Here is a 13072-nt window from a genome sequence, read left to right as displayed (position 1 = left end):
CACAGGTATTAAGAGAGCTCAGGTGATCTGTGCAGCACCTGGGCTTTTGCCCTCTGACCAGACAAGGAGACTTCACTGTACGGAAAATCTCACTGAATCCACATTTCTATTCTTAGAAGTGCTGTGAATATATTAATAAATGTGTGATTATTTGTGTAGATGTATTTATAATTTTTATTTTATTTTTTGCTTGGAATCGATCTAACAACCTCAGATGTTCTTTATCTATTCTTTATCAAGAAAATTGGCAGAATATTGTAATATAAAAAATATTTTAATAATTTGATTTCTGATATTTTAATATTACTTCATGGGCCGTTGCCTTAGAGTAAAAATGTTGTTGGTTGGATTCCCAGTCTTCCTGTATAGAATTTGAATGAACTTCAGTTTTTCTCCCACAGTCCAAAAACTTTTATCAGGATTCATTCAGTAAATATTAAACCTCAGTTGTCCATAGGTGTGAATGTTAGTGTGAATGGATGTGGACTGGTCAAACCTCCAGGCTGTGACCTGGCCCTCATTAACTGACGGCTGGGAGTGATTAAGAAAATCCAGATTAAGGATTAGGCCGAAGACAATGAATGAAAAAATAAAACAAATCTGAAAAAAATATTAAGAAAATCCAGATTAAGGATTAGGATTTTTTTTTTAGGAAAAAATAAAAAAAATCTGAAAAAAAATGAAAATCAACACGTCTTACTGTTCTCATATTGACGCTTGTCGTCAGTGCGCCCTCTGGACATTTTCCAGTGAATTGTCCAGAAGAGTTCATGTCAGTGCATGTCTGGGAGCAGCTACACTCTCCCTTGTTGGTTAGTTTAGCTGTGAGCTAATGATCACGTCCCTTCTCCTTCTCCTCTCCTGTCACGCACCAGTGAGCACCACCTCCTCTCACATCCCTCACACAGAATATCAGACTGCTTTAATTATGCATGTGACTTCCCTTCAGTCGTCTCTTTAGGTGTGTGATTCATGGCCTCACTCTGTGACAAGTTCAGCACTTTCTCCTTCTTTCTTCCCCGGAGCTTCAATGATGTGATTAAGTTGTTACAGTGCTTCTTCAACGTTGTACTCATCGCCCTATCCTGTTTTCTTTCTTTCTCTTTTTTTTGTTAATTCCAGAGGCGCCTTCTCCATCGTGCGCCGATGTGTCAAGAAGTCCACCAGCCAGGAGTACGCTGCTAAGATCATCAACACGAAAAAGCTCTCAGCCAGAGGTGAGTGCTGACGATCTGCTCTGTGCTGAACACCGTGGACCAGGGTTTGAACCCACCACTGATAATGAATGATATGTCTGTGGTGAAGAATTTTTAACTCTTAATGCTGTTCAATAATATGTGAATAACACACACGTCATTCACACCAAAATACGTGAAGCTTCAAATACCACGGTGTCAAAGACCAACCGACCAGGCAAGGATTAACAAATTAATTCATTAATATTAATCAAGATTAACCGTGCGATCCCATCTCGGTAATTGTGATTTATCCATAGTTACCTTGTGATTAATCAGATTGAGAATTTTAAGGGCCGAGAGCGCCCTCTGATGGATGATGCTCAAAGTACTTGAGGGAAATTTAAACAGGATTTCAAATTTTAATGCTCCCAGCTCGGACTGATATTTGAACTTTGTATAAAAAGTGACTACCCTGGTGGGGACTACTGTCCACTCTGCTGTAGCTGCCTGGTTGATTTGGTTCAGCTTGGAGCTTGTTAGGGAGCAGAGCAATTTTTTACTTTATTTAAAATGTTTTTTTTTTCGTCCTTGTCAGTGGAGATTCCTTAGAAAATGCTGGAGGCGTCTTGTCAGAGCAGAACTGCTGCTGCTGCAGTGATTTAAACTGTACACAGAGGTTTACTCGGCCTCGGCCGTTGTCTGCGACCGTGTTTGGTTTGTTGTGGTTACTGTTGGTCTCTCAACAATGGCTGTACAGTACGTGCAGGTCTGAGAGCAGCATGTTCTGGATCAGATTAAAGGTATTCCTACTTTATGTTGGTTATTAAAACATTGCACTCCTGCATCAAATTGACAACATCTGGAAATGCAACGACAGATCCAAGTCAAGTTCCCCTGCTGACCTCTAGGGTAATTTGAACCTGATTGTCAGGTCAAAATATTCCGCAAAAATAATCTTCAGACTTGATCATCCTGCTCTGCTCTGCTGGGCAATAGTGAGTCAAAAAGTTCATAGACAGATGTTTTATTTTCAAAGGTGAAAAAAAAACAAATTCAAAGAAACAGGTTGTGACCCGTCGCTGAGATGAGAGTTTGTCTTGGAACCTTTTGACCACGTCTCTTATTCTGGGTGACTGTTTGTGTTTTACTCCTTTCTGATATTCCTCTCTTTGTGCTTAGTTTTCTGATTTGGGCTGTAACCGTGCGTGCGTTGTGACATTGGCATTGGTCTGGAGCTTGTAGCCCAGCAACAGTCGGGGTGAAACTCTTCATCCCAGAGAGTGTCTGGCTTCTGTGTCAGTCTGTCTGTGTGTGTGTGTGTGTTTTTGACTCTGACACAAACACACAACGCTGCTCTTTTTCACACGTACACACGCCGCTGTATTGTCAAGTCCTGACAACTGAAGCTGAGCGGCGAGAGTGTACGCCTGACTGCGCGGTGGAGTTAGAGTTTTTCTCTCACATTGACCTGGAAGAAATGGTTTTCACCGGGTTAAAGGATTAGATTAGTTAAGTTAGGGTGGTCATGGTCTGGAGCGTGGCCCAGTCTTAGGTCATTTTAGAAACAGGACGAGAAATCAGAAAATGACCCTGAATGCACCGTGAAACGTGAAACTCATAATTCATCCACAGCTGCCATTGATCAGATTAAACATGTTAGAAACATATCATTTTATTCTGCATATATTTACACTTCATATATATTATATTTATATATATACATATATATACATATATATATATATATGCTCTCACGGCAGCAGTAGCTTTAACATCATCAGAGATCAATACAGTATTTAGATTCTGATTCTTAGAGTTTGGAGTCGTCGTCCCGGCCGGTGTTTATCTGTCTCATTGAGACTGAGGGCTGTGAATCAGAACAGCACTGGAGAAACTCTCAAGGTCCTCCAGGCTGTGTCTGTGTGTGTGTGTTTGTGCGCGCTGTTATTTTTGGCTGCAATTATGTGTCAAACTGAAAAGTGAGCGTACTTCAGCCGTCCTATTAGGTGAGGCCTTGTGATGTCAGAGAAACAGGGGGTTAGCAGCAGCAGCAGGAGGAGGAGGAGAGGAGATGAAGAGGCTGGCGGCATTTGTCCCACTGTTGAATTATTGAGGTGCAAAGCTGCTCTGCTCTCACTGCGCACACACACAGGAGGGAAGTGGACCCCCACTCTTCTTCTGTTTGCTTCCTCTGGTCTCGTTCTATTTTTATAACCACGTTTTTTTCTGTTTACTCAAACTTCTTCTCTCCTTTTTTTTTTTTTCTTTTGTCTCATCTTTTCCCGTACTCTGGGGTCCACACGTCCTGTGTGTATCTGTTTCAGGCCTGTTTTTTTTTTTTTTTTTTTCAGGGGGTGGTGGTGGGGTGCACTCACTGGAGGCTGGTTGGACGAAGGGCAAATAGACGTAGCAGCAGTAGCAGCACAGCGTGGTGAATGTTTAATAGGCCCAACTGTGAATTTTTAATGACTGAGAGAAAGAGTGAGAGTGGTGTACGGGACGAGAGAGACGTCGACATGAAAAGAAGAAAATAGTCCGAGTGATGAACGCTGGACTGAAACACATCTGCAGTGTCTCGGTCAGTTCACAGCACGCACCGCTACGCTGCTCATCAAGGCTTTTATACTGCGTCTGTGTCTGCGTCTGTGTGTGTGTGTTTCCAAGACTCTTCCTGTCATATATAAACCGTGTCTTTCTGCTCCCCTCTGAAGCATATGGCACCATGTCGGAGCCAAGGTCAATAAAATTTTTATTTGTCATATAGAGCTGAACACCAAAGGAATCCTGCTTCACATTCAGATCCTGTTCTTTGTCTACTGTTGAATATGCTGCGGAACGTGTCGGAAAAGGGGAGAGAAAACGACAACATCACAGGGTAGACTTTTAGCAACACGAGGCTAACCTTTAGCTGAATTTAGTGACAAATCGTTGGCTTCTTTAAGGTACATTTTAGCTTTAACCTTTGTGGCGGCTAATTCAGAAGTTTGTATTTCGGGGTACATGTTACGACATATTTCTCAACAGCTATAAACTTTGGTCAAATATATTTTGTTGGACCGTGGTTCCAGGATGTGGTTACATATTTGAACAGTGTTTATCGTAGGAGCTGAAACTGCTCCCGGCTCAGGACACGAAGCACGACAACCCAAGTCCTCGTCTTTTTCTCGCTCCCCCCGATTTGACCCACGCTGGTACGGTCTGTACAGACGGTATTAAAAACCCAATAAAACTTGGCAGCGCGATGAATGACTAATTGTAAAAGTATGTTACAGAGAATGCCAGAGTCTAAAAATATCAGTAGAAAACAAAGGCAGCTCCAGCAGAGTGTTAGCTGCCTGCTGCTTTATTTTTACCCTATATCAACTTTATTACCCTGAGAATGTTTATTTTTACGTTCTTACAACCCACTTACAGAATCCTGCTACTGCGTACGTTTTCGCCCACGGTGGGAGTCTGCCCACGTTCACCGCCTAAACTCTGCACCGCGGCTCCTCCCTCTGCTGATCAGCCCTCCACTCTCAGACCCTCACTTCACTTCATCATAGTCTCAGTCAGAGCTCCATCATCACTCGTTTATCCTCCACGGCGCGGAGGGTCGAGGAGGAGCGTCCTTCATCTGCGCAGACATTCTATCATTATTAGTTTTATAACGGGGGTCATCTCTACTAAGCCTCGTGTTTTTGCCGGACCAGTTGCGTGATATTTGACACGAGACTTTGCTCACTGACTATGTAAAGACCTGACAAAATGTAATTAAAAAAAAAAAAATGATGCCATTGAGAAAGTGGTTCTAATTGGCTGCCACCGTAAACCTGGCTTCTGTTAACTAATGTAATGTTGCTGTATTTTTCCAACCAGCGTCTATCGTTGAAGTAAAAACTTACCCATAAAAGCACATTGAAGCTGAGCCTCAACAGGGTTTAATACGCTCTGCTGCTGCGGGAATGTTGAAGAAGAAAGTTAAATCAGACCCTCTGTTATAGACAAGTAAGTTGTGAGAATTGACGCTAACACCGGCCTACTCCATGAGGTTCAGGGGAGAAGCATCATCACAAACGTGCGTCCAGATTTGTCCTTCAGCTTGGCAGGAGCTCTGGTCTTTATTGACTCTGGACAATGTCCACGTCTGACGGTGCCACTTATCGACTGTGGTGTTTTTCTTTGGCTTTTTCCCCAGAAGTCTGGAGTAATGTATTTAAGGCTTTAGTTAATCGTTATTTTTGATCCAGATTTGAAGGGCAGTCTGTTTGATTGATAGTTATCGTAAAAGTTACGTTAGTTTAAAGCACATGATTTTTTGCAATTTATCGCAAATTATCTCATTGTTATTGTCTAAGAAATGAAGTGATGCGTTCATACAGTACTTTGCGATAACAATAAAGAAGCGTCACTGCTAATGTTTGCATTGATTAATTCTTTAACACAATAATAAATCGTTAACTTTTTATGCCCAATTTAGTTTAATTTGAGATCAAGAAAAATTATCTCTGTATTTTAATGTTAATTATTTACCATTTATTGATAACAAAAAACACAACGTCGATGTACACAGATTCATGTATCTGTATTTGTTCAGGCTGCATGAACCCCGTTTGCAGACACGCGTACACACCCACTCACACACACATACACCACTCAGTTTAAAATTGGCCGCAGTAATAACAGCTCACAGGTAAGTAAGTTTGCAGCGGTGAAGTAGTACACGCCACTAAATATAGAGGATTTTATTGGGAGTATTTATTACAGCAGTTGGAGAACGGAGAAGGCAATAAAAACGCCTTTACACACGGGAGCGGCGTCCTGCAATAATACGAACCTCTGTGAGTGTTTGTCAGTTCAATCACATCACGGCAGCAGTGCCGACGTCTGTCGTCTGTATTTCCCACCTGTTCGCTCGTCTCCTGAAGGTGTCGTGTTTCCTACGGAACTCATTCACAGATAAAACAGACGATGAAAGGAGAGAACAGACTGAAGATCCTGGAATCTCACAGAACCTTGACTGTACTTTATCATAGTCAAAGTCAAAACAATATTTTTACATTTTCCAATATAACACATTAATATATATATTTTTTTTAATTCTAAAAAATGTCTAAAAAAACTCAGCTCAAACTAAATACTCTTTTTTTTCTTTATTTCTTTGTGCTTGAAACGTCTATCCTTGGCTGCCTTTGTGGTAACAGGACATTTTTCAAAATTATATCATTTATTTTCTGCTGCATAATCCTTTTTATGGAACTAAACCCCAGCAGTCATTAGGCGGGGGGGGGGGGGGGGGGGGGGGGGGGGGGTCTGAGGAGGGTTGGTTCACCCCAGGCAGCTTGTCAGTCTATGAAAGGGCCTGGGATAAAGACGAACAATTATTTATTCTGGCATTTGTCTCTTTAGTGAATGATTAGCGTGATCTGAGCTTCATTGTTTTGGAGTTTTTCTTTGAAAACGCCTTATCGGTTTTCAGAAAATGAATGTAGGTGGCTGCAGACAAACTCCCTCAAAGTCAGTGGACGCCTTCACTCTAACAGACACAAAGGTCAAGTCCATAAAACCCACTTCGTTCCCCGGTAAAGCCTCCCTCTCACCTACCTCATCCTCCGACGTCTCTTTCCTCTCTTTTCTCACGCTGTAAACGCCCACCTCTTATTGGATCTGTCTGAACCCCACTCTTCAGCCCTTCTTCCCAGGGAGGATGTTGGGGGGGGGTGACTGGTGCAGTGATGGTGCAGTGATGGGGCTCGTTACCCTGTTGGTCCGACTGAACTTTTCTAACGAAGAGATTCGTCTGCAGGGACTGAAGGACTCTGTTAACGGCCTTCCGCAGTGGGTCAGATAAGGTCTGTTTAAGACGCCTTTAATGGCCTTGGCTTAACACACTCAGTGGGATGCACACACACACACACACACACACACACACAGACATGCCACACACAGACACGACACACACTCTGACGTAGAGCTGTGTCTTCTACCATAATGCAGAGCAGAGGGCGTGATGGTGGAAAACAAAGACGAGGCGCGAGACGGATACGCAGTGTGACACTGCATGTTTCGGTTGAGCCACTACAATATTTCAGACCCCCCCCCATCCACACACACACACACACACACAGAAAAAAATAGAAACTATGACTCAGCGACTGTTCTTCTCTTAATCACGAGTTCGACTTGAGCTCTCTTCACGAGTCCAGGGCCGACAGTGTGGGGTCAGAACCAATAACAGTTCATCGGACAGTGAGCTGGAGAAGGATGTTTTTCTTTCTCACATCCTCAGGAAGTCAAGAACGGCACCACCCGATTTTACAAGTCTTTTATTTTTTCTTTCTTTCTTTCTACCGACTTTTGTTCCCAAGTCCTTTTACTAACAAGAAGCAGCTTCACCTCAGGTGTGAAAGGCTGCCGTTGTTCGTCCGGTCCTGCTTTTGTTGGAGACCAACAATAGGCCCATTCTGAGTTGTGTTTCCAGTGTAGGTGCTGGTGCCAGGCTCCAGGGACGGTGCCAGGAATTCAATGCATTTTCACTGTAGGTGCTGGGAGCCCAGGGACTGTTTCTGCCCCCAAATAGTTCCAGCTCAGAAGGTGGGGTCATCAGGATGTTCAGGAACTGATCAAGTGGAGTTAGTCTTTTTTTGCCAGTGATAAATTGACCAATGAGAAAGCACTTTGGTCTTTATCTGAAATGTGAATTTTTTGTTTCTCTCTGTGGGTCTCATCACTCCTGAACTAAATCAGTAAAACAGCCTCAGTTATTGCAGTATTTCTGTACTTTTTACTCTACAAACTATAGTAAAAGGTCGAACTCGAACCTGGTCGTCGTGGTCTGTGGTACAGTGCAATGGAAATGGAACCTCAACACTTCTCACACAGCTGTCGGTGAAACATTGTTCAGTCACAATCACGTTGTGAAGTCGAGGCAGACGTTACAATCGTCTTGTCGTGGGGCCCAGATGAATCCTCCGCGGAGCGTCCCTTACGTCACGTCACCAAATGTTTCCCAGCCTTGATGTAGTCGCGTAGCAACAGAGCTGCAGCTGGACATGGTACAGATAATTTACAGCGTGCAATATAACAGACTAAGCTGTTTAATTGAGTTGAAGCCCATTAGCTGTATTCCTCAGACGTTTTAGTGTCTTCTACTGCCATCTGCTTAAAAAAAAAAAAGAAATTGTCAGCAGTAGGCAATGAATCCTGGGGAATTTTCCCTATGTTGGCAGGGAACGATCTACTTGTTGGATTTTCTTTGTTGATTCAACAATGGACGGATGCATTGGTTATAGCCTTTTTTTTTTTTGTCAAAAATGAACACACGCATACAATTCACCATATATACTGTTCTAAGTTCTTATCTCACTAACCTCCTGTCAGCACAACATTCAAGTTATAAATATTGTGCTTATCTCACTAACCTCCTGTCAGCACATCTTTGACAACATTCAAGTTATAAATATTGTACTCTGAACTAACCATGATTGCGTGAATGTGAATGGTTATAAATGAAGCCCGTAAGCAGTAGAAGACGATGGGATAAAAAGTTGATCTGCTCCAGAAGACATGAGACCCAGCTTTGGTCCACTGACCCTAGATTGACCCCACAGACTGAACCCAGTTTTTGATGCTGCTGGCAAAGAAGTTCAAGTGGAGAAAAGATTAGAGTTCACTCAGTGAAGTCAAATCTCTCTCTCTCTCCTGCTGTCTCTTTGCGTCTGTCTCTCTACTCAGTGATGCAGTGTTGACCTGGTCAGTCTGATTCAGGGCTTTGGTCTATTTATAGTCTGGTCTGATCTGGGCCTGATCTGACCTGACCTCTCTTCTGAGTGAGTCCTGACTCAGTCATTTACAGACTTGAACATATATGACATTACATCAACATCTTTAAGATCTACAGGCAAAAAAACATCTGGGTCGAGGACCACAGGTGGTCCGTGTTGCCTATGAATATTTCAAAGCTATTTTCAGTTGTGCTGTTTTATTGTAATTTTTTTTACCAATTCTGTATCTTTGTATTATTTCTTAAAAAATCAGTAACTGTTAGACTTAGTTTCAACAGTTTTTTCAAATTTTTAACGACAAAATTTGTCGACTTTTTTTTTTTTAACAGTTTAATTATACCTAAGGGCCGACACTCACTTACGCTGCTCCTCACACAGAAAATACGTTTGTGTTTTATTTTTGCCACTGTATTAATACTCTCACTCTGCCTTGTTCTTTTTTCTTTTTGTAGACGGAACTTTTTTTGCTGCGTTCTATTGAGAACTCTGTGACTTGTCTGTAGATGTTTAGCTGCCAACAGTGTCTACCATCACCAGCTGAACAGAGCCAGAATCTTGGGCCAGCCTTGAGAAATTGTTCTATTTTTGCAGAACGGTCCAACTTCTAAGAATAAAATCAGCCTAAAAATCCCATCTGGCTCAGAGAGAAGGATCTGGAATGTCTGCTGTGTGCTTCCAGTTCTCTCGCTGACCCTAGTGAAATGAGTGTGAGAGAGATCTGAACTCTGCCGGGTTACTGAAGTGAATGCTCTTGTTTGATTGGCTGACCCTGGAGGTCAGAGGCACAGGGTCAACTTTAATATCTCTCAGTTAATATGATTCACGTTATTAAAACTGTAATTTAATAATAATATCAACAGACGGATAATTCTCACTCAAACCTATGCAGTACTTGAGCAGAGGTCAAAGTTCAGCGAGGCCTCCACTGCACCAAAGGCTTCTTTATGCCCTGCCTTTGTACTTGACTCCACAATGACAAGGACAACATTGAAAAGACAAAGTTTTTTAAAAAGTTGTAAAAAAAATAAATAAAATAATAAAAAAAAGCTAAATAAAAAAAAAAAATTAAAATAAAAAAAAAAGCTAAATATGTGACACAAAGCTGTAGGTTAGCATAAAAAAAAAAAAATTAAAATAATAAAAAAAAGCTAAATGTGTGACACACAAAGCTATAGGTTAGCATCAAAAATGTCAAGAAAAATTGAATTACTTTAATTAAATAACTAGCCTAAGACAGAGTTCCCGTGTGTCTTGGTTCTGACGTGGACTTCACTGCCTGTTACAGTGGTTTTACTGAACTGATAAAACTGACTGACTGGTTTACTGACAGAAGGATCGACCGCTAATTCCTCTGGTCAATTAGCAGCAGTCGAGCTAACTCTGCTGACTCATCACCACATCATCAGGATCAGTGGTTCTGTACTTCCTCTCTGTCCTCTTAAATCAACCTCAGGTTTTTATGAGAACAGACTGTGTGTGTGTGTGTGTGTTACATTTCTGTGTCTGTCTGTGACCGGATCAAACAGGAACACGTGCTGCGGACAAATGAAGTCCGCCTGTTCACTGTGGTCAGCAGCTGTCTGGGCTTTTTATTTATTTATTTATTTATTTATTTTTCCAGACAGAATCTTTTGTGAACTTTGACCTTTAATACGGTGCAACAGACGATGTCATTTCTTTTTCTGTCTCTGTGAATTAGTCTTAATGTCAGTCTGTCAGTGCTCCAGGTTCAAGATTTATTTCCAGTCAAGATCAGAGTAGATTAGATTAGGATTAAGGTTAGGAATATATTTGTATTATATATTATTATTAGTTATATTATATTTGTGTTGGCGTACTATTCTTCTTACTCTATAACCTACTATGAATATAACTGTACTTTTACTATTTATTATTTATGTATTTTGTACGTTTACTGTAGCTCCATTGTTGATTGACCGACTCAAATTGTAAATTGTGGATAAAAGTCTCTGCTAAATTATTGTAGTGTAATGTATTTGGTCAGGGTTAAGGCTGGAGTATTGTGTGTGTGGTTATTGTGTTTTTGTGTTTTCGTTTTACTTCATACGTCACTGATTTCACTCTTTGTGTCTTTAAAAATACGGCTCATCAACCTCTGTTGTTGATGTTTCTGCTCTGTTTCATCCTCAGATCATCAGAAGTTGGAGCGAGAGGCCAGAATCTGCCGTCTGCTGAAACATGCCAACATAGGTGAGAAAATAAGTGGAACTTTAGGGGCCTATTCATTAACATGTGTATGTATATATTTATATATACATATATATGTTTGTTCTGAGTCCTGTGTGTTTGCTGTCGTTCTGTCCACGTCACGTTTTGTCTCCTCTTCCTTTAAACTCTCTTGGTCTGATGGAAACTGTGAATTAGTTTTATAATGTAACTTTGTAAAAAAAACACACACACACTGACTGTGTGTGTTTTTTTTGTTTTTTTTTGTGTGTCTCCTCCTCAGTACGACTCCATGACAGTATCTCAGAGGAAGGATTCCACTACCTGGTCTTTGACCTGTAAGTCACACGGACAAATACACACAGACAGTTTTTGAGTTTACGTACAATACAAGTCATTTAGCACCACAGGATTTCTGATGTAATTTTTCTTTTGTTTTCCATCTTAGAACAGGTCATTTAGAAAGTCTTTGAGCAAACATTACCGGTTGTTCAACTTCAGGAAGTTGTGATGAAACTCACAACTTCCTAAATAAACAATATACATACAGCATATGGTAGCAGTTTGTTTTGTTACGGTTCACGTATCTAAAAGGTACAATAAATGTCAGTCAGCCTTTGACTGTTCAGTCACAGGATCACGTTAATCTGTGAGTTTTTATCAAACTCAAAGTCAGGCTTTGTTGAACCACTAATGTCCATCGACTACAGAGGTGAGAAGTTTCTCTTCCAGACGTAGTTTTACAGTACGTCCTTGTAAAGTTTTACACACAGATCAGCAAACACTCAGGGGACATCTATAAAAAAATCAACATCCTCCTGGGTGTCAGCCGTCAGACGACTTGTCATGATGTTTTCTGGAGTGTGTGCTGGAGAACGCCTCCTCCTCAGTGTCACGTCTCGTCTGCAGAGTCACCGGAGGAGAGCTGTTTGAAGACATCGTCGCCAGAGAGTATTACAGCGAGGCCGACGCCAGGTACAATTCATCATCATGTGTGTGTTTGTGCATGTCGTGAACTTTTTTTTTTTTCACACGTGCACAAGGTCAAACTTGAAGCTGCTGGATAAAAAAAAACGAACTGCACTAAAGTGTGCCGTCTGTCAGTGTGGCTAATGTTGTCTGTGGTCTGGCAGCAGCAGCGCTGCTGTGACACCTCCCTCAGCGGGTGTAAACATCCTCTCTGAATGTGTGACTCAGCCATTGTAGCTGTAGTTTCATTAATAAATAATCCCAGTCCTGGAAACTCACTTTGACCTGAAAAGTTTTTTAACTGAGGTCAGAGAAGAGGAGTAGGTGATGAAGAGAATTGTTTCTTCCCTGGTACCTGGACTAGTCCCAGTCCGTGGTTCATTTGACACGGTCCAAGAAGAACATGTCTCTTAAGTATTAAAAAAAAATTTTAATATTTTGAAATTATAATAATATCAAAATAAATGTGATTTGAGAGACGTTTAATTTCAAACGTCCTTGTTTTTAAGTTTTTGGTGCCTGTGCTTGTTTTCCCACAATCCCACCACACACTCCCATCAGATACAGTCAGTAGGGTAGTCAGTGGATGGATGGATGTATGATGGATGGTTCCTTGGTTGATTTACACCTGTATGAAGTCGACCAGCTCTGGTTCTTTGACCCGTTCTCTTTGTCTGGTTCTGTGACTCTGTGACAGATGTTCCCTCCTCCTCGTTCTCATCCGTCTCTGTCTCTTTCAGCCACTGCATCAATCAGATCCTGGAGAGCGTTAGTCACATCCACCAGCATGACATTGTGCACAGGGACCTGAAGGTGAGTTATCACAGCAGCAGCAGGGGAACATGGGACATCAGACAAGGCTGTCTGAGAAACGGTGCTAAGATACGAGCAGAGATTTGTGACGTGGATAAAAACACACACACACCCGGTGGTACAGACGTCATCCAGTGACGTTAAGGACAACTTAAGCGAAGA

The 13072-nt window shown here is 41.6% G+C and overlaps 1 protein-coding gene across 13 annotated transcripts in view; it reads left to right on the top strand.

Annotated features, from left to right (window-relative positions):
- Positions 1-13072, top strand: part of LOC103386999 (calcium/calmodulin-dependent protein kinase type II subunit gamma) — a 29551-nt gene that overhangs the window by 1618 nt on the left and 14861 nt on the right. For all 13 annotated transcript variants that reach the window (XM_017037207.2, XM_025061113.1, XM_017037209.2 and 10 more), the window contains exons 2-6: positions 1123-1217; positions 11093-11152; positions 11412-11466; positions 12038-12103; positions 12838-12910. In XM_017037207.2, the coding sequence (XP_016892696.1) occupies positions 1123-1217; positions 11093-11152; positions 11412-11466; positions 12038-12103; positions 12838-12910 (349 nt within the window). The remainder of the gene's footprint in view (positions 1-1122; positions 1218-11092; positions 11153-11411; positions 11467-12037; positions 12104-12837; positions 12911-13072) is intronic.

The sequence above is a fragment of the Cynoglossus semilaevis genome, chromosome 12 (assembly GCF_000523025.1).
Source record: "Cynoglossus semilaevis isolate Cse_v1.0 chromosome 12, Cse_v1.0, whole genome shotgun sequence".
Taxonomy (NCBI): domain Eukaryota; kingdom Metazoa; phylum Chordata; class Actinopteri; order Pleuronectiformes; family Cynoglossidae; genus Cynoglossus; species Cynoglossus semilaevis.
Note: the sequence above shows the minus strand (reverse complement) of the source record. Positions and strands in the feature narration are given on the sequence as shown.